This window comes from Rhinatrema bivittatum, chromosome 1, assembly GCF_901001135.1.
Source record: "Rhinatrema bivittatum chromosome 1, aRhiBiv1.1, whole genome shotgun sequence".
In the NCBI taxonomy this organism is placed as follows: domain Eukaryota; kingdom Metazoa; phylum Chordata; class Amphibia; order Gymnophiona; family Rhinatrematidae; genus Rhinatrema; species Rhinatrema bivittatum.
In genome coordinates, this window is record NC_042615.1 from 686,935,361 (window position 1) to 686,957,974 (window position 22,614).

General features: G+C 40.9%; 1 protein-coding gene across 4 annotated transcripts in view; it reads left to right on the forward strand.

Annotated features, from left to right (window-relative positions):
• The window catches only part of ARHGEF28 (Rho guanine nucleotide exchange factor 28), a 585,749-nt gene that overhangs the window by 276,711 nt on the left and 286,424 nt on the right, over positions 1 to 22,614 (forward strand). For all 4 annotated transcript variants that reach the window (XM_029574889.1, XM_029574896.1, XM_029574905.1 and 1 more), the window contains 2 exons: positions 301 to 484; positions 18,601 to 18,781. In XM_029574889.1, the coding sequence (XP_029430749.1) occupies positions 301 to 484; positions 18,601 to 18,781 (365 nt within the window). The remainder of the gene's footprint in view (positions 1 to 300; positions 485 to 18,600; positions 18,782 to 22,614) is intronic.

Genomic DNA, 22,614 nt, shown 5'->3' on the forward strand with positions numbered 1-22,614 from the left:
AGGTAGTGGATTATTTGGAGCAGGATTAAATGTATGTTAGTAGAAGAACCAGGTTATCTGTGTCACAGGTCTGTCTGGAGAGGTGGTGAAACATCATCAGCCTGCAGGGCTCCATTATAACTGACAGGATCAGGGTAAAATCATGCTGACCTGTGCCATGGTCCCTCTCCTTGGCAGTTGGCAGGGCCAAACACTGGAATAGAAAGGAGTAGGACATCACAAATGTTTTGCAAGAAATAAATGAGCTATATTGCATTTTGAAAATAAACTAATTGATTTTTTTTTTTTTTTTTTTTAAAGAGACTGCTTGCAAAGAATCTCTCCTTCACTTGACAGCAAGACTGGGCCTGTCACAGCTTTCTCACTTTCTCTTATCCCAACCTGGAGGAACAGAAGCAGTGACTGTGACAAATGAAGAGGGAGCAACGCCTGTGCACTTGGCTGCACAGAATGGACACACTGAACTTGTTGAAATCTTGACAAAGTGAGTAGATGTCCAGGTTAGCATTTGCCGGCTGTTTTGGGTTGCTTCAGTGCCTTGTACTCTTTTATGTTTTCCTTTTGGTCATTACATCCGTTTTTTCCTCTCAGGGTGGGGGAGGGGGAGGGGGGTGTCTCTGTGCCACCCCTTGCCGACAGCATGCCTGGACAGCTCCAGATACCTCTCTTGGTCTGACAGCTGGAGGAGGCCCCCTCCGACATGGCTTGCTAGGCACCACGGCAGCAGCCATCTTCTCTCACCTAGCACTTCCGAAGAGAAAATCTAAGGCAATATGGGGGTCCATTTGCAACTAAGCATTTTGGGACAAAGTCCACAGGTCCCTTCTACCCCTCGGACTTTGCCCCAATTTCAAAGTGAAAATCTGCATGCACTTTCACCTTACCGTTTGCCTCAGGTGCTTTAAACATTTGCACCTATTCTTTCTCTGAATATCTTTTTCCTTGAAATTAAGCGCAGAGGTGAAAATGCAATCTACATGTTTTATTTTCCTCTCCCTGCCTAATCCCTCAGGATCATCTCTAAATGCGGGTAAAAGTCTGCATGTTCTGGCACACTGTGAACTCTTGTATTATATTAAGGAAGAGCAATTTTCAGACAGCCGATTTACCCGCATAAATGGTTTTTCCAATTGGCCTCACAAAGTATAAAAAAGGGTTGAATTGGCACAAGTCTGAAACCTGTGGCCATAGCATTAAAGTAGAGATCCCTTGTCTGTGCTCTTCCACTTTGGAGTAAATAGCTTGGCAGCATTGCAAGGTTGTATGCAATGGGTGTACGTCTTGCACTATTTCTTTTTGTTGTGTTTGATTTCAGTTTTTGTAGTTTAAAATGACATGACACTTATAAAAGCAATTATGCATATTTGCCATTTTGTAGCTTTAACCCTTTCAGTGCCTGCAGCAGGCTATATCAGGCATAGTTTTTTGTCTGAACAGAAGTTTTAAATAATGATGCATCTGGAACAACTGCCATAGACCAGTGCTTCTCAGCCTTTTGGATGCTAGCTACCTTCCTTAAATTAATTAGACTGGTTGCAGTGCTGATAAGCAGTGATGGGGAGGGGGACCTCAGAAAATTAGAAAGATGGTAGAGGATAATCTTTCTCCTCCCCTGATTTTTAATATTATGGGTCAGCTCTGCAGCTGGTTTGTGTCATTTTAAAAAGGTAACTTAGCTCATTTAAAAAAACAAAAAAACAAGTTTTCTAAAAACAAGTTGATCATATTAAAACAAAACCCACTTTCTCTTCCCCCCTTCCCTCTCCCAGCCAACTAACAGTAATGTCCTCAGAAAAGAAAAAAAAACATACTTCTCTCTCCTTCTCAGCCAGCTACCAGTTGATCACTGAAAAAATCCCCCAAAAAACATCACTTTCTTTTTCTTTCCCTCCCCTATAGAATCAGCCACTAGTTGATCATTAGAAAAAAAACCAAAATACCCCCATCTCTGGGCAAGTGCCCTGACCATAAGCTATTTCCTGATGGTTTCTAGGGACACTGAGACCCTACACAACCCAACAGTCATATGTTTCTTAGAAATGCACCTACAGACCAAATATAAACAATACTGGGATCATCCATCAGTCACAGGACATAACTAACAAAGTAAACATTTATTAACAAATCGCAAGAACAGTGGACAGAAAAAAGATTTAATTCACAATCAGCAACAGATAAAATAACAGGGATACATATAGTGAATGCTCAATAGACACGTTTTGCTCTACTTAGCCACAGCCTTGGGATGTTCAGGAGAAGAAGCTATCCTCACAAATATATGTGCACTGGTGAGCTTATTACCACTGCTGAGTGGTAATAATGGCTAAAAAGAAAGATATGGACTTTAAACAGTTTTCATATTCTAAAATGAATTAGAATGATGATGGGAATCACGATGAGGGGGAGGCCCCTGCTAACCTGCGATCGGAAGTAGGCCCAAATAGCGCAGAGAACAATCAGGCTCGATATGCCAACAAGAGCAGAATTCAGAGATCTGATTTGCAAGCTGAGGAAAGATATCAAGGATAATTGACGGGTCAATAAAATTGATAAGACTGATATGGAGGCGGAGGAAATTCTACAATTACACTCTCATTGCCAGTCATTGCATGATGAGAAAATGGCTGATATAGAAAAGCAGTCACATTAGGGCAACCTGAGATTTCGTGGAATTGCTGAAATTGAGGAATTTAAAAATTGTGCAGAGATTTTGTGCATATCTTCTGTTGGTGCAAGACAGACAAGCAACTATGAGCACTGCATCAGTGAAGCTCGATCAAGCACATTGAGCTCTCGAGCAGTGGGTTAATAATAGAACCCAGGATATTATCAATTGCTTTCATGGTTACCAAATAAAAGAGTGGATCTTCAATGCTGCACGGAAAATCCTTCAGTGCCAGTGGGAAGGGCAAAATTTGGTGGTATTCCCTGATTTATCAATCGTGATGGTGCAAAACAGGCAAGAGTTGAGTGAGGCCACCCTATTTTTGAGAAAAGATAACAAAATACAGATGGTTACACCCATTTGGCCTAGTTGCTACCATTGATGGCACATCTGTGTGGATCAAAATGGCAGAAGAAGCGGAGTTACTTCTCAGTCCTAAGGGTTTTATAGCTAATGGACAACATCAAGCAGCGCCCAAGGTGACATTGCAAGATGGTAAAGTGTGGGGACCGGGAGTAGCCAATTGCAGAAACAGTCTAGTGGCATGATACCTTCTGGAGCAGCCACTTGAAAAATCACACAAACTCTATTCATCTTATTTTAATCAAAACATTGATAGTTATCTTTACTGTTTGCCCCAAAAGATATTTAATATTTTTAAATTTTATTCATTTTTTCACTTTTTCTGGGACCTTCATAACACCCCGCAGATAGAGAACAATACTACATTTTTTCATTGCATAGGGTCATTTTTAATCATTTGGTCTGTAATGTCCACACATAATTTTTTGAATATTTTTTTTCTTTATAACTAAAAAACGCTTTCACTAGCTTTGTTAGATATTATTTAAAGTATTTTACTTTATGGGTGAATATTCAGTTATCCAGTCCAGAGTCTAGTCCGACATGATCATGTTTCGCTTCCCGCTTCGTCAGGAACACCTCCGGTATTATCAACTCTGTTTGGGGAATATTCTCCTTTACAAATTATCCCACCCATAGCTGCGCTGCCTTCTCCCGTTCCCTCCCAGGCCGCTCCAAAATCAGAGCAGCCTCTGATGAGGGGACTTCCCTACCCCCCCACCCCTGGGGCTGAAGTAGGTTGCACATGCCGGCCAACTGCCGGCACGCGATCCCCGGCCCAGCGGCCGTGCGGAGGCCTCTGGCCCCTTCCTGCCCCCTTCCTGCCCCCGGACCGCCCCTTTTGTAAAGCCCCGGGACTTACACGTGTCGCCGGGCCTTTTGAAAATAGGCCGGCGCGTAGGATCAGATTTACGCGCGTAACCCTTTTAAAATCTGGCCTATGTGTGGACATTACGGACCAAATGATTAAAAATGACCCTATGCGGTGAAAAAATGGAGTAGTATTGCTCTCTATCCGTGGGGTATTATGAAGGTCCCAGAAAAAGTGAAAAAATGAATACAATTTAAAAATAATAAATATCTTTTGGGGCAAACAGTAAAAAAAAATAGATGTTGAATTTAGAGTAAAGTTAACTATTAACGTTTTCTTTGAAAAACATATTGGATTTGTTGATCACCAAGAGGATTACATTTTTTATCATCTTATTTTAATGCCACCAGTGACATTTCACAGTTATTATGGATCATAGAACTGTTATGTCATTTTCCCCTTTTTTCTACAGATACTGACTCTGTTCTGACTTTTTTGATATTTGGGTTAGAGTTGCATGTCTCTGCTAGCTGCATTATACAAATCAACTCCTTTTCATCACTCATAAGGTCAAACATTCTTTAATAAGGTCAATTTTACAATGGATACCTCTGAATGTATCTGTAACACCGCCCTAACGCCAACCCACCTCCCGAAAACTCATCTCGAATCAGTGCCCCTTTGCAATGGTCCATATATAGGGGTCGATTTTAAAAGGAGCGAGTGCTCGTCCATGTGTGTGCGGTTCCCGGCGCGCGCACATGGACACGCTGATTTTATAATGTGTGCATGCATGTTATAAAATTTCATAGCCATGCGCACTGGATTTTAAATCCATGTGCGTGAATGCAGGTGGCACGGGGTGAATTTTAGTAAACTATGCGTGGCGACGCAATTGGGCCTCCCCCAGATCCCTCCCAGTCTGCTCCAAATAAGGAGTGGATTGGGAAGGAACTTTCCTATCCCTAACCCTACCCTTCCTACCTCTTCCCTTCTCCTCCTCTATGCCTAACCTAACCCTAACTATCCCCATTTTTTTTTTGTTTTTTTACTTACTGCTCCATTAGAACAGAAGCAACTTCCACTCGCCAGTTGGCTGCCGGTGCGTGTTTCCCCGGGATAGCAGCTAATAGTGCTGTCCTGCCTGCCCCTTCTGACAGGCCCGGCATTTGTGAGTGTATCGGGGTTTACACGTGTGGCCGGGGTTTACACGTGTGGCCGGGCCTGTTGTGAAATGTGTGCGGCGTGCACAAGGCCCGGCAAAATTTACGTGCGTGGCCCTTTGAAAAATGTAACTGATAGAGTATCGGACAGAGCCCTATAAAGAGGCGTGCTCTCTCTCTCTCTTTCTCTTTCTCAGTGCCGGATGAGGAAAATTAGAGGCTATGTGTGTCAGTGCTGGCTCCGCCTCGGAATGCCCATGCCCTGCCCCTTTTCTGCCCAGTTTTTCTGGGTGCGCATAGATAGATGTACATGCGCCCTTCCCGGCCATTTAAAAATTTGCTTGGGCCACATGCGCGCGTAAATGGCCATTTTTGCGCGTGTGAGGCTTTTACAATCTACCTTTAAGGTTCTGGATGGTATATATGTGAGAGGTATCTTATCAAAAGGGACTTTTGATGCATGGCTGGGGGCTGAAATCTTTTGTTCGGGGGTGGGGGGCAGAGATGCAAAGACTCCAATTAAGTGATTGGGGGTTTGATTGGTGAGTGTGTGTTTGTTTCCAAATAACTCCTAATGGCTAAATTGCAGATTTTGGGGCAGATTTTAAAAGCCCTACGCACGCCGAGCCTATTTTGCATATGTCCCGGGGCTTTGTGAGCGGGGCAGGGGCGGGGCGTGCCAAATCGGGGGTGGGACCGAGGCCTCCGGTACAGCGGCTGTGCCGGGGGATCGCTCGCCAACACTTGGCCGGCGCGCGCAACCTACGCCTGCCTAGAGGCAGGTGCAACTTATGCAATAAAGGTTAGGGGGGTTTTAGGTAGGGCTGGGGGGCGGGTTAGGTAGGGGAAGGGGGGGGGGGGGGGTGGAAGGAAAGTTCTCTCCGAGGCCGCTCCAATTTCGGAGCGGCCTCTGAGGGAACAGGGAAAGCCATCGGGGCTCCTCTAGGGCTCGGCGCGTACAAGGTGCACAAGTGTGCACCCCCTTGCGTGTGCCGACCCCGGATTTTATAACATGCGCGCAGCTGCACGCGCATGTTATAAAATCAGGCGTACATTTGTGCTTGCCGGGTTGCACGCGCAAATGTACGCCCACGCGTACCTCCTAAAATCCGGCCCTTTCTCTTTAAACGTCAAAGGCTTGAATTCACATAGGAAAAGAAAATTACTTTATAAAGATTTGATTGCATTTCAATCCGCAGTATTCCTTCAGGAAACTCATCTGAAAGCAAGATATTAGTATTTAATGCTATCATATCAGTAGATTCATCAGTACTTTGTGCCTTGTTCAAAGGGGGAAAGTACGCTGGAGTGGGTAGTCTTATTTCCAATGATGTTACTGTTGAACTTAAGTTATGCATTAGGGACCTCTGGGAAGGTATATCTTTTTGCAGGTTCAATTAGGGGGAGGGAAGTATATTCTTTACTTAATGTTTATGTACCTATCAAGGAACAGAGTAGTTTCTATGATCAGCTCCATAGTTTACTTAGGGAGCGTGTTGATGGATATCTTACTTTGGGAGTTGATTTTATCTTGGTGAGAACTCCATCTATGGATAGTTCATATAGTGGGAGTATGGGATCAGCCACACATAGAAATAAATTTAAGCACATTATAGAGACATGGAATTTGATAGATAGTTTGTGTTTGAGATTTCCATATACTAAAAATTACACCTTTTATTCAGCACCACTTAACTCCTACTCAGAAGCGATTTTTTCCTAATAGATAAAGGATTGACTAATAGAATTTTAAAAACAGATATTTATGTAAACATTTGATCTGATCATGCACCCATATGGATAGAAATTGACCTTCACAATATTGACACAACACAGATTCTGGAAAATGAATAATACTTTATTAGAAGACAAACTTTTTTTGTGCCCAGCTTTCAGAAACAATTCAGGAATACTTGGAATTTAACAATACGGGTGAATTTTCTCCTGTAATAATATGGGACTGCTTGAAGGCATTTTTGAAAGCTCACTTGATCTCTAGAGCTGCTTTTCTGAAAAAGAAGAAAGAAAATTAGAATTAAAGAGTTAAGGAATAAAATAAGAGTTTTAGAATAGGGACATAAATTAAGTAGGTCCAACAAGGTTTTACAGCAGCTGCTAACAGCAAGAGAGGAGTTCCAACTGCAGGATGGTCATACTTTGGCACCCCAATTGGAGATGATGAAGCAAACATATTTTGAGGGTAGGAACAAGGTAGGGTGACTCCTGGCATGTAGGTTAAAACAGTTGTGTACTCGGGAATAATGTTTTAAAATTGAAGGATAAAGCTGGATCTCTTTTAACTACTAATGAGGAGGTTATGGGAACGCTTTCTCCAGTTTTATCAAGAACTGTGTAGTTGAGTGGGTGATAACATCTGCGGGAATAGAGGATTTTCTACCTGGCATTTCCCTATCTCACTTATCAAAAAGAGACCAGCATTAGTTGGATAAAGAGATTTCTACCTTAGAGATTGCTTCAGTAATTAAGAATCTCAAGTTTAATAAGTCACCTAGTTTGGATGGCTATGTAGCCCATTTTATAGATAATTTACAACAGAGTTGGCAAAACCACTGGCTGACATGTTTAACCTACTTAGGAAGGATGGTTTCATACTGCCAAACTCCAACATGGCTGGTATAATTATATGTGCCAAACCGGGGAAAGATCCAGCTGTATGCGATTCATACTGCCCAATATCTCTTATCCGTCTTGATCTAAAATTCTTCCTAGAGTGTTGGTAGAAAAAATGAATAGGATGATGGGATATCTAATTCATAAAAGACCAAGCTGGATTTATCCTGTGCAGACTAGCAGTGGATAATGTATAGAAAATAATAGACATTATATGGTGGGCAAAAAAAAGAAAAAAATAGTGTTACTAACTGTTGACACAGAAAAAGCTTTTGAATTGGTGGACTGGCCTTTATTATTTAAAACAGTGGAAAAAATGGGATTTAGAGAACATATTTTGAGATTGATTAAAAAAATTATATTCTTTGCTATGTGCTTGCATTAAAGTTAATGGGGAGTATTCCAATAAATTTCCAATAGGTTAAGGAAACAGGCAGGGATGTCCACTTTCACCCTTTCTATTTGCAATATTTTTAGAATCCTTTGCTTCTAGGATAAGAGAAAACAGGAGGATTAGGAAGTTCTCATTGGGAAGGGGGTGTGTGGAGTTAATTATAAGTTATCACTTTTTGCAGACAATGTACTATTCACAATGACAGAACCCTGAACCTTGCTGGAAGAAGTGGAGAAAGAAATGGGGGAATGTAGCAAGGTCTCTGGGTTTAAGATAAATTGGGATACATTGGAGATTCTAAATATTAGCAAAAATCCAGAAATAGAGCTAACTTTGAAGCCTAAATTCCATTTTCTACTTAGATTAAGCTACTTGTTCTAGACATTGCCAATTGACATACCCAACCATATGCTTAATTTGTGGCAAAAAAGATTGCTTGATAACATATGGAGACGAAGCCCACCAAGGGTGAAATGGAGTGTTATGTACCAGACGAAATTAAAGGGTGGTCTTAGTGTTACCAATCTTGCATGGTAGTATGTAGTGTCCCGATTGAAAGTGGTTGTAGAGTGGCATAGAACTCAGGATATGAAGCAATGGGTTGCAGATGGGTGGGAGAAATGCCATTGAGTGTGATGACGTGGCAATCAAAACATACATGGCGGTTTGCTGGGGAGGGGCGCCAAGTACATCAAATACTCTAAATGTATGGTGTAGATGGAGGGTTGCTTTTAGTGGTAGAAGTGAATACTTCTTTACTACAAGTATTTTTCATAATAACACATTTACTCCATGTCTACCCAAGGGATCTTTTAAAAGGTGAAAGACAGAGGCTCCAGAAGAGCACATTATTTCTACCCTTGATGCACCATAACAACTTCATCAGGCAGGCAGAACACAAGCCACTTTGTCACACACTGATGGGACATTCAAAAGGCAGGAAAAAAGACTAAGTGAATTTTTTTTTAAGTTTAAGCAATTCTCATATGTAGTGTCTTGCCTTTTCTTGTTTTGTGCTTAAATAAAAGTTTGGAAACCTGTGGCTAGTACTTTGGCTGTCTGGAGTGGCCCCGAGGCAATGGGGTTGTCAATTCTGCTGAACTGGCAGTGACTCAGCTACCACTGACCAATGCAAGGTAACTATATACAAAGTTTTGCACTGATTTTGATGACAAATTTATGAAAATATGTCTAAACAAATATGCGTCAAAAGCTAAAAGTGTGGAAAGCACAGTAAACTGAGCTGCATTGTAAAATTTCACATCTCTAGCTTATTTGCATGTTTCACAGTTGGGTGCCAAAGATGGCTCTTTTTAACATAGTGCATTCACACATGCAAATGATGCTTAAACTGCCTTTTGAATGTCCCATCAGTGTATGACAAAGTGGACTGCCTGCCTGATGAAGTTGTTATGGTGCATCAAGGGTAGAAATAATGTGCTCTTCTGGAGCCCAACAGTTGTCTCTACAAAGTGGTCAGTAAAATGACTTCGTAGATAAGGTCAATGCACCAGGAATTATCATAGATGCAAGCTAAATACTAACCAGGTTGGCAAGCTGGATACTTGAAGGGCAGGAAAATATTCACATTCATGTTCTAGAACACTTGCCAGGTCATTTTACTGGCCGCCCCGTTCTAGAAGAGCACCCATAACTTCATCAGGCAGGCAGTACATGTATTCACAAGTTGCTGGAGGCATTTGGAAGCCCCTTCTGTATCATGTGTTCGGAGATTATTCCAAGTACATAAGATAAGTTAACTGTGATGAAAAAAACAGAAGAGTTATAAGTTTGAACTGAATTGGCATACATTTGAAATATGGATGGCAGGACCAGATGCTACCAAATATCAGTCATAAGTGATATCTATATTGTTTAATTGTTATATATTTGTAGATATGTATGCACCACCTTTGCTATAATGGATATCTAGCATCAATTCAACAGACGGCACTAGAGGGTTGATTTCAGATTAATAGAAATATTGGTGGGAAAGGCTGGGGGGGGGGCAAGGGGAGTTCAGATGTTATCTATAATATCAACGGTTGTAAGGTGTTCACTCTATACTGTCTGGCTATATATCATGTTGGCGTTTTGTCACTAAGAATGTTTTGATTACAGTGTATGTGGATTATTGATACAATAAAATTGTTATTGTAAGAAAAAAAAAGAATCACAGAGTAATCATTGGGTGGATAACCTGTAAGTTGAAATGTTGGTAGAGGATATTATCTGCTATTATACTCAAGCACATATAGTGTCAATGAATATGCCTATTAGAGAGATTCATTTAAAGTCCTCTGCTCTGCCTGTATGGACAAAGATATGCTTTATTGGATGGGATTTATGGAATCAGATATTTATACTAAATGACACTGATAAATGTACATTTATTCTTAGTTTCTTCACTTGTAGCAAGATACTGTCTATTTGATGGAGAATGTATTGCTGCAGCAAGCTATATGAATAATATAGTCAACTTGTTTTGCTTCGGCTTAAATGTAGTACAGTTGGATATCTTATAAGCAGTAGTACTTCTCTTTTCTTATCTCTCTCTACACCCCAACTTGTGCACTCTGCTCATCAGACAAGTCACTCCTATCCATGCCCGTCTCCTCTACTGCCAATTCCAGACTCCGTGTTTTCCGCCTGGCTGCACCATGTGCTTGGAATAGACTTCCTGAGCTGGTGCGTCATGTTCCCTCTCTCACCTTGTTTTAATCCCACCTAAAAACCCACCTTTTTGAGGCTGCTTTTAAATCTTAAGCATGACTGTCTGTCTTCAGACTCATTAACTAATTTACCATTGTCTTATAGGAAATTCCCCAAGTCTTTTGAGCTGTATGTTTGTCTTGATTAAATCGTAAACTACATTGAGCAGAGATTTTCTCTTATGTGTTGTTTGTACAGCGCTAAGTATGTCTTGTTGCAATATAGAAATTTTAAGTAGTAGGTACAATGGAAGTAGTTCTATATATGAATGAATATGGATGTGTGTATATTTGTGAGGGGGGAAAAAAGGCCCAGAGGCACACATTACCATAGCTTTACAATGTCTTAAAGTGAATGAAGTTTAGTAAGACAAATCTTGCTTATGATTCTTTACCTATGTGTACATGTTGTAATGTTCTCCTCTGATGTCATAATAAAACAAGTCATTTTTTTTTTAAAAAGGAAAAAAAGGCTGAGAAGGGGACATGATAGAACTTTATAAAATCATGAGTGGGGTGAAACAGATAAATAAAGGGCGGATCTTTATCTTTTTAAATAATATTAAAACAAGGGGACACGCCATCAAACTAAAAACCAACAGATTTAAAACAAACCTTAGAACACACATTTTTACTCAATGCACAATCAAACTGTGGAATCTGTTGCCAGACGACATAGTCAAGGCAACTAGCATAGCGGGGTTTAAAAGAGGTTTGGACCAGTTCCTGGAGGAAAAAGTTCATAAAATATTATTAGCCAGGTAGACTAGGGAAAGCCATTGCTATGTCTGGGAGTGAGTAACAAGAAATAGATTTACTTTTTGGGATCTGCTGGGTACTTGAGATCCTGACTGTGAGAGACAGGATACTGGGCTGGATGGAACTTTGTTTGACCCAGCACAGCATATCTTATGTTTTCATCTTAGCTTCCATGTCACCCCCCAGCTCCTGCATGGCAAAGTTTGCACCAGTCTCAACTGGTTTACAAGGAGCCCTGGTCCTTTTTCTTCCAGGCTTCACATGGACTCTATTCTTTTGCTTGAGGTGAATCCCTCCAGAAGAAACTAGTATTTGGGCTACTTTTGATTCAGGCCCATCTGGAATCCAGGACTTGGCTTTCCTGCAGCTGGTGCCCAGGTTTCCAAATGCAGTTTGATCCCAGCTTTCACCAGCAATTGCAGTTTTTCTGGTGGCTAGGGCCTGCCTCCCAACACACTACCCATTTTTGAAATATCTGCCTTAAATAGAGCCATAGGAGACTATGCAGGCCTGTGTTATCGGGTCTGCATGACTTTCCTCCTTTCCAGCCTGTCTGCTGTGCCTGAAAAGAATTGATTCACTGATTTACTAGCAGCCTTCTTCCAGTTTGACATCTTCTGACTCTCAGAAATTTGGAATCTGGACTAGTTGTGAGGTATTTTTTGGACTCTGGATTGAACATATTTCATGTGGACATCCATCCATGATGGTCTTCAAGTGCTTTTCATTTTAGTCTATGCATGAATCTTGCAGCCTGGGGCCGACGGTAGATTAACATAGTGGAAGGGTGTCAGTGAGCCCATTCCATGTTAGCACATAGACTACTTCTTGCTTTCTCTTCTTCTTTTACATACTAGAGACTCCTGACATATTCTCAGAATGTGCAGTGTTAGGCTGCACCCATATCTTTTCTTGGCCTAAAGGAGAACTGAACAGTACCAACTTGCAGATATATAGCAGGTTACATTAGTACACTGTGGGTACCCACCTGAGTACCAGTGTTCAGACGATATGGTTTGATATTGGAAATAAGATACAGAGAAGTCACACGAAGAACCAAGTTCTGAATTTCAAAAATACAGACTTTGACAAACTGGGGATACACCTGGAGGAAGAACTAGAAGGCTGGGAGAAAATGGGTGAGGTGAAACAACAGTGGGCCAAATTAAAAGGAGCTGTTGCAAAAGTAACAAATCTATATGTTAGAAAAGTAAACAAATGTACATGGAAAAAGAAACTGATTTGGTTTTCAGAGGAGGTGGCTGAAAAAATAAAAGCAAAAAGAATAGTGTTCAGGGAGTATAAAGGATCCCAAAAAGAGGAACACAGGGAAGAAAACTTGGTGAGCCTGAGGGAGATGAAGAAAGAAATCAGGAAAGCAAAAAGTCAAGTGCAAGAAAGGATTGCCAAAGAGGTAGAGAGAGGTGACAAAAACATTTTTCAGATATATCAGAGAAAGAAGGAAGGCTCGAAGTGGTATAGCGAAATTGAAAGGTAACAAGGAGCAAGGTGTAGAGACAGATGAAGAAATGGCAGAAATATTAAACAAATATGTCAGTTCGGTGTTCACTAAAGAAGACCCTGAAGGAGGATCGCTGCTGGTTGACAAGACTGTGGTTGGGAATTAGTAGACACAACTCCTTTTACAGAAGAGAATGAATAGGAAGAGCTAGGAAAATAGAAAGTGGACAAGACCATGGGGCCAGATGAGGTTCAACCCAGGATACCTCAGGAACTTAGAGATGTCCTGGTAGGTGCACTGAAAGATCTGTTCAGTAGATCCCTGGAAATGGGAGTGGTGCCACAAGACTGGAGAAAAGTGGCTGTCGTCCCTTTTCACAGAGAGAAGGATGGAAATTACAGACCAACTAGCCTCACCTCGGGGGTGGGAAAATCAATAGAGACTCTGCTGAAAAAAAGATTAGTGAACTATCTACAATCCAGTGCTGGATCCAAAGCAGCATGGATTCACCAGGGGAAATTCCTGTCAGACAAATCTGATTGATTTTTCTCATTGGGTGACTAGAGAATTGGATTGCAGAAGAGCGCCCTGATGTGATTTACTTGGATTTCAGCAAAGCTTTTGATATGGTACTGCATAGGAGGCCTGTGTATAAAATGAGAAGCTTGCAAGTCGGTGCCAAGGTGGTGGAGTGGATTACAAACTGGTTGACTGACAGGAGACAGCAGGTAATGTCCTCTAGCCTTTAGGGATCACAGTATTTATCCCATGCCCTTTTGAATTTGTTGACTGTTTTCTTCTTCGCTATTTCCTCCAGAAGGGCATTCCAAGCATCCACCACCTTCTCTGTGAAGAAATATTTCCTGATGTTGGTTCTGAGTTGTCCCCCCTGGAGTTTCATTTCCTGACCCCTAGTTCTACTGTTTCCTTTCTGTTAGAAAAGACTCGAAGTTTGTACATCATGAAAACCTTTCAGGTATCTGAAGGTCTGAATCATATCTCCTGTATACCTCCTCTCTTCTAGGGTATACATACTTGTTCCCGACAGGGGATTGTAAGTTTCAGGGGGACAGGAGGGGGTTGGTGGGTCTATTACTTCACAATAGGTGGGTGGAAGTGGTCTGGGGTGGGGTCCTGGATTTTTTTATTTTTTATATTTTTAATGAGAATGGGAGAAAGGAAGTTGTAGAGGGGGCTTTACCTGTGGACCTATGAACAGTTTTTTTGTATCGGACGCACTGTGGAATGGGGGGGGGGGAGGGTCAAAGCCTGACAGGGCCATAGATTAAACTTCATGGGGGCGGGGGGGAGGGAGGAAAGGGGGCCACAGGCCCGTTCACGTGTTTAAAAATTTTAATTTCAAAGCACTACTTTCCTGGATACTTTCTCAAGATGTCCAGATAAGCAGCAAGTAATCCAGCCACACAAGGACGGATAACTTAGCCGATTATAATTGAAAATGGGATAAGTTAATTACATCCCAAAACTCTCCTTGAACATCTTTTTTTTATCCAGCTAAATTATAGTCAGCTAATGATTTATTTGGTTAGAATTTAGCTGGATGAGTGGCAGAATATGGCAAAACTTACCATTTAGACAGATAACTTGTGAGTTATCCATAAGAACATAAGAATTTGCCATACTGGGTCAGACCCAGGGTCCATCAAGCCCAGCATCCTGTTTCCAACAGTGGCCAATCCAGGCTATAAGAACCTGGCAAGTACCCAAATACTAATTAGATCCCGTGCTACTGATACTAGTAATAGCATTGGCTATTCCCTAAGTCAGCTTAATTAGTAGCAGTTAATGGACTTCTCCAAGAACTTATCCAAACCTTTTTTTAAACCCAGCTACACTAACTGCACTAACCACATCCTCTGGCTGCAAATTCTAGAGCTTAATTGTGCGTTGAGTGAAAAAGAATTATCTCCAATTAGTTTTAAATGTGCTACTTGCTAACTTAATGGCATGCCCTCTAGTCCTTCTATTATCTGAAAGAGTAAATAACCGATTCACATTTACCCGTTCTAGACCTTTCATGTTTTTAAAGACCTCTATCATATCCCCCCTCAGACATCTTTTCTCCAGGCTGAACAGCCCTAACCTCTTTAGCCTTTCCTCATAGGGGAACTGTTCCATCCCCTTTATCATTTTGGTCACCCTTCTCTGTACCGTCTCCACTGCAACTATATCTTTTTTAAGTTGCGGCAACCAGAATTGTACTCAGTACTCAAGGTGTGTCTCACTATGGAGCGATACAGAGACATTATGACATTTTCTGTTTTATTCACCATTCCCTTCCTTAATAATTCCTAACATTCCGTTTGCTTTTTTGATTACCACAGCTGACGATTTCAATGTATTATCTGTTATGATGCTTAGATGTCTTTCCTGGTGTTAGCTTCTAATATGGAACTTAACATCATTTAACTACAGCATGAGTATTTTTCCCTATATGCATCACCTTGTCCACAATAAATTTCATTTGACATTTGGATGCCCCATCTGCCAGTCTCGCAAGGTCCTTCTGCAATTTATCACAATGCGCTTGTGGTTTAACTATGAATAATTTTGTATCATCTGCAAATTTGATCACCTGACTCTTCATACCTTTTTCTAGATCATTTATAAGTATATTATAAAGCACTGGTCCAAGTACAGATCCCTGAGGTACTCCACTGTTTATCCTTTTCCACTAAGAATATTGACCATTTAATCCTACTCTGTTATCCTGTCTTGTAATCAGTTTACAGTCCACAAAAGGACAAGGACATTGCCTCCTATCCCTTGACATTTTAATTTTCTTGGACGCCTTTCATGAGAGATTTTATCAAATGCCTTCTGAATATCCAAATACACTATATCTACTGGTGCACCTTTATCCACATGTTTATTAACCCCTTCAAAAAAATGAAGATTTGTGAGACAAGACCTCCCTTGGGTAAATGTATGCTGACTGTGTTCAATTAAACCATGTCTTTCTATATGCTCTGTGATTTTGATCTTTAGAATAGTTTCCACTATTTTTCCCGGCACTGAAGTCAGGCTCATTGGTCTACAGTTTCCTGGATCGCCCCTGGAGCCCTTTTTAAATATTGGGGTTGCATTGGCCCACCCTCCAGTCTTCAAGTACAATGGATGATTTTAATGATAGGTTACAAATTTTAACTAATCGGTCTGAAATTTCATTTTTTAGTTACTTCAGAACCCTGGGGTGCATGCCATCCGGTCCAGATGATTTGCTACTCTTTAGTTTGTCAATCTGGCCTACTATATCTTCCACAGTGATTTGGTTCAGTTCATCTGACTCCTCACTCTTGAAAACCATCTCCGGAACCGGTATCTCCCCAACATCCTCATTAGTATGAATGTTGACGCTCTCTTCTTTAGAGCTAAATTTCCTTGTACAAAAAATAATCCCCCACAGGAGTGATTATTCAATCATTATTTGTTATGCATTTCCCTATCTTGGTAATGAAGAGAAAGTGAGCTAAGAGAAGGAGGACATGGTTACTATATGATGGATTTTATTTTGCATTTCAAATCATTAACATGTTGTATTCACTCCTAGCACTTGAGAGCCACCAACAAGTCAGGTTTTCAGGATACTTCTAATGGATATGCATGAGATTGAATTGCATGCAGGGAAGCAGTGTGCATACAAATCTATTTCATGTACATTCATTAGGGATTTCCTGAAAACTGCACCTGTAGGTGGCCCTCAAGGTTTGGGAGCGAATACCACTACTTTAACAGATCATTTCCAGTTTCCAGTCCCTTGATCAGGCAAATAATTGATATATGATAACATATTAAGGGCATTTTATTGTAAATTCTCTTCTGGCAAGGTTATTAGGTAGAGTGGAAGAATGTGATTTGAATATGAAAAGCAGAGGGAGTTTGCCTCTGTTACAAGGGAGAATTTATTCTGAGACAGTAAACATTCTTCATGAGAAGAAGCATACCTGTTTATGTTGTACCCACCCTAGGTGAAGGAACAGTAGTCATGTATTGTGTGTGTGTGTGTGTGTCTCTCTCCTTATGTATGTCTATATGTATGTGTTAGGGCAGGTGGGCAGACCAATTTTTCTATAGAATCATTTAGCTGAGGTAAGCAATGATGCTTGATTATGACACTATATATAAATCTGTTCTGTTACAGACACTCTTCCTCTCCAGCCTCCGGTATATCTTGTGGCACAGAGCTGCTTTCTCATACTTATTTCATGCACCCCGACTGACTTTGTTCAGAATGACCATTTCCACTCTCTCTCAGATATCTTTGTGTGCCCTCACAAGCTTGTTCTCTTTTTCCTTTACGAAAGGGGTGGAACTAAAAATAAACAGTTTACCATGAGAGATGTTAAAGTCCCAAGGGAAAAAGACTCAGGATGAAAGAAACAGCACAACAGATGATGTCACTATCCTGTTAGGCTGGATGTGCCGCACTGCAGTAAGCATACAAGTGGATTACAGGACATTAGGGCATGTCTGATAGTCATATATGATTTTTCTTATAGTTGTTACTCAAATTAAACTAGTACAGAACATAAATTATACTGATTCCTGAAAATTCAGAATCAGGAAGCATACCTATAAATTTGTTGATCTGAATGTAACTAATTTCTAGCATGAAAGGTACTAATTTATTACAGTAATATGTGAACCTAGCCCTGAAATTTGTATTAGTAAAGGAGGAGGTTTAATTGTTTTTCCTGTTTTCAAACTCTTTGACGGTCAGATATTAGTTCTGCTGCACTAGTGTTTTCCTCATTGGAAATAAAGGGGCATTTTTGTTGATAAATCTGGTGCAGTTTTTGAAGTAAAGGAAAACTGGCACAAGATTTGACTACATGATCCCCTGTTTGTCTTTGCATGAATTTACTGCGCAATAATATCCAACAAATCTTCATGTTTTCCCATCACTGTTATATACTGGCATTGCTGTACAAGGGATCCCCGACTCTGACTGAATTTGCTAATATTATCTCCCCCCATGTGCCAGAAAATAATCCCGAAATATATTCGCCACTGCACCCCCCCCCCTCAAACAAAAAAAATCATGTGCATTTTGCGTTGGGGGTGTTTTACTTTTGTGTCTGGATTTTCATGGACATCCAATTTATTGGAATTATGCATACTTCAGTGTACATGAAACAAAGGCTTTCTAATATGGCACATTTTGTTATGAATGTCTCATTTGTTTGTAACATCTGAAACAATGCAGAGCTCCCTTGAGGCATAGTCTGTTTTTCTCAGTGATAGGCAAATAAACCTCTTAGTTGCCAGTCCGTTCCTGCTTGTGTAAGTACTGCGGCTACATTAACATGAAGCACGGTGAGTTACACAAAAGGAAACTAGTTCTGCAGGTAATGCAGTACTGTTCTACTTCAATTATAATGTTAAGAACTGACGATTATTTTGCCTTGAATCATGTGGGTCGAAAATAGCCAGTTTTCTGTCGAGAAGCTCCAGTAGTTGAGCAGTGGCAATTCATTTTCAAATGTGGTTGGATACTTCATGATTAATTCTTTTCTAGGCTGGAATACTCATGGGCCAGAATGGGGGCCACTGGGAACATGCGATTTGATGACCGGTGCATGCGCGAATGTGTCTGGTATTAAATACTGTGTTGTTTCAGTTCTCAGGACACGCCTTCCCCTGCCTTTCGTAGAGCTGTGATCAACGAACGTGCTGTACTGCATTTCCGCCGCGATTTGGGAGTTCTAGCGCTGTCGTTTAATCATACGCCGGAAAATTCACTGGAATCTGACATACAGCTGCTCAGAAGGTGCCTGGGAGATGCAGCCTTTCTTTCTAAGGTATGTGCTACCTGTACCATGGCCAAGCCTCATCACTTACTGCAGTGTTGTATGGTTGTTTGATAGTTTTCACTGGCACTTTTTTTTTTTTATTGTCCAACAAAAACTCTACTGACTTTAGTAAACCTTTAGCTCAGAGATACTTTCCCCCTATTTCTCCTGCTAACATATTTTCTCTTTTTCTCAGCTATTTGATTGTTTTCTGGAACATATTGTGGACCCTTGTTTGTGCTGTGCTTACAATTAGGGAGGATAATTTTCAAACAACTGCGCATAGTGCTATATATGTATATATATATATATATATAACTATGCTTTCCCCTTCCCCTCCTACCCCTTGCCCACCCTCCCCCTCCCCTCCCCCCCTTTTCCCCCCCCCCCCCCAATTCGGCTCCCATGGCTTCACTTTTTTCTGTACTGTTTTATTTGTTCACTTTGTTATAATGTTCCATTGTTTTATTGTTATATTATATTATATTGTTATATTGTTTCATTGTATCTCCCACCTGAGTTCTTTGTAAACCGGCATGATGTGCTTCACGAATGTCGGTAAATAAAAGTTAATAAATAAATAAATAAATAAATATACTTATATGGGGCCGAGCGTAGTTTTACCATTCTATTTTATAACATGTGCGTATCACATACGTGGGTATTGTTGTATTTTCAAACTTTTTTTAATGGGACCCACTGGAAGAACAAGACGTATCTCCTTGACCCAAACCGGAATATCTTCTGACTTGAGTTGTCATAACAAGGGCTAGCTCTAACCACTTCACTTCAAGAAATAACTACAACTTGACATGGATGTTACGTGTGAACAGTATTAATTTATAAATATAGTAAAAAAAAAAATCCCCAAACTCTCATCTAGTTGAGTTTCACTTACGTTGAATGTGCTGGATGGGCCTGCCTATTGTTCATGATCTCCTTCCAGTCTGGATGAAAAGATGAAAATTCTACCGGTGTATCTGCTGTACTGTCGAGTGTTCCTCTCTCTTTCTCAGTGCTTCTTCCCCCCTTTCTCAGTTTCCCCCCTTGTTCAGTTTCTCACACTCCTCACTCTTTCTCATCCTTCATACTCCTTGCTCGTGCTCTTCCCCCGCAATCCCTTCCTCACATTCTTTCTTTGCCCCTCCCCTTCTTCATTCTTTCTTCTCCTCCCACTTTTGCTGACATACCCCTCCACCCTCCCCTGCTCATTCCTCCCCCCATACTTCCTCACTCACTGTTTTGCTTCTCGCCCACAAGCTCACTTTGCTCTTCACTCGTTCCCCTTTCCTTGCTTTTTGGTGTGGTCGGCTTAGAGCCACGAGGTGTCCCTTTTTCCATGCTATTCAGGGAACAGTATAAGAAGAGCACAGGAATATGGATACCACAATGCTCAAACTTACTGGAGCTCCATGGAGTCAGTCTCAAAGCTGCTGTTGCTAGGATCTGGAACTGGGACTCCGGGGACAGATTACGACCAGCAGCAGCATGACCTGAGTTTCTTAAGAGCATCATGTTTGCTACTTCTTGTCATGTTTTATTCTGTAGACCACGCTTTACTCTTAGGTCTTCTGTCTTTTTTTTGCTGAAAAATACTGCATTTGTCACATGTTTACATTTGCTTTCAATTAACATTGTGCACTTCTTTATTACAATGACATACCCTTTTAAAAAAATGTCACTCTTCAGTTGTTTGTGCTGTGCTTACAGTTAGGGAAGGAAACTTTCAAACAACTGCACACAGTGCTATATATACTTATATGTGGCCAAGAGTAGATTTGCCTTTCTATTTTATAATTTATTTATTTTATTTATTTGCTTTTATATACCGACATTCATTGGGGTATATCACATTGGTTTACATGTTAACTCGGAGAATAATAAGACGAAGGTGTCTTATTATTATTACATTGTAACCATAAAAAACTCAAAAACTTATATTATTACATTGTAACAGTAGGAAACTCAAGAACTCAAGAACTTATATATATATATAAAACTTATGCATATCACATATGTGGGTGTTATAAAATAAGCATATATAGGCCAATGCGCAAATGTATACAATGCATTGAAACTATGTCAATGCATTGAAAATACATGTGCATTTTGGACTTTTATAAAATATAAAATACATGAGTAGAGGCTAACTACACATATATATGCTAATTTTTACACATAAGAACATAAATATGCCATACTGGGTCAGACCAAGGGTCCATCAAGCCCAGTATCCTGTTTCCAACAGTGGCCAATCCAGGCTACAAGTACCTGGCAAGTACCCAAATATTAGACAGATCACAAGCTATTATTGCTTATTAATTACTGTGATAAGAGCTTATGGATTTATGTAAGAACATAAGAAAAAATTCACGCATAAAGGTGAATTTTAAAAGCTCAACGTGCATCAATTAGGGATGTGTGAAGAATTCTGGCTCAGGTCCGCCATATATGTGTGAGGAAATGCAGTGCGCACATCTCACAAGTTTCCAAAAGGGTGGGGTGTGGATGTTTCGGGGCCTGGCCAAGAGATGTGCATGTAAATACTTACACACCCCAGTGATCGCAAAGATCCCCTGCCATGTAACTTTACTTCTGCTATGCATGACCTGTAAGTTATAAAATAAAAGGATCAAGCCATTTCTGAGAGGTTTCAGAGGTTTAGGGCAACTGAGGGGGGGGGGGGGGGGAGTGTAGGCTATCAAACCTGGAGGGAATGGAGGACCTATGTATTAATTGGGTAAACTGGTGGCTGAACTGATAAATTGGAAATGCTGTAGGCACGTGCCCCTTTTAAAATCCCCTGGACTTATGCAGTAGAAATGGGATCTGTGCACCCATGCATGTGCACATGTATGAGCGGCCAGGCCATTTTAGAACATGCACGTATATATGCGCACAAGTTATAAAATGGCCGTGTTCCTGGTGCACATGTGCAAATGTGCTCCCGGGTGGTGGTTTGAAAGTTTACCATCCCTATTTTTTTTTTTAATTCACTTGTAAGTGTACCAGAGTGGCATTAGCAGAGGATTCTGGTATCAGCCAGCACCTGTATAGATTTATAATAAATTTAAAATGGTGAGATTCCCTAAATAGGAAGACCTTTGCACAACCTATAACACGTAACCTGGAGAAGATTGTGTTCAGTTCTGAAGACCGTATCTCAAAAGGGACAGAGACAGGATGGAGGTGGTCCAGAGAAGGGTGACAAAAATGGTGGGGGGGTCTCCATCAAATGACTTATGAGGAGAGGTTGAAGGACCCAAATATGTATTCCCTGGAGGAGAGGAGGTGCAGGGGAGATATGATACAGACCTTCAGATACCTGAGAGGTTTTAATGATGCACAACCAATAAATATTTTCCATTGGAAAGAATCAGTAGAACTAGGGGTCATGTAATGAAGCTCCAGGGAGGAAGACTCAGAACCAACGTCAGGAAATATTTCTTCATGGAGAGGGTGATGGATGCCTGAAATGCCCTTCCGGAGGAGGTGATGAAGACAAAAATGGTGAAAGATTTCAAAGGGGCATGGGATAAACACTGTGGATCCCTAAAGGCTAGAGGATGGAAATGAAGAAAAGAGTGCATGTGGGTAACTTGATGGTGTGGCGGTTACTACCCTTAATCAATAAGCCTTCATACTGTTGATACTTCATTATTGCTCTCTGCTTTTATGGCAGGGGGAAAAGGGGAATTAGATTCAGACAGCAACCAATAAGGACATTGGATTTTATGGTCTGGGAAAACAAGCATGGGGTGGTTACTACCCTTAACCAACATGCCTGATACTTTGGATGAAACTCCAGCATTGCTCTTTGCTTCAACGGCAAGCGGTAACAG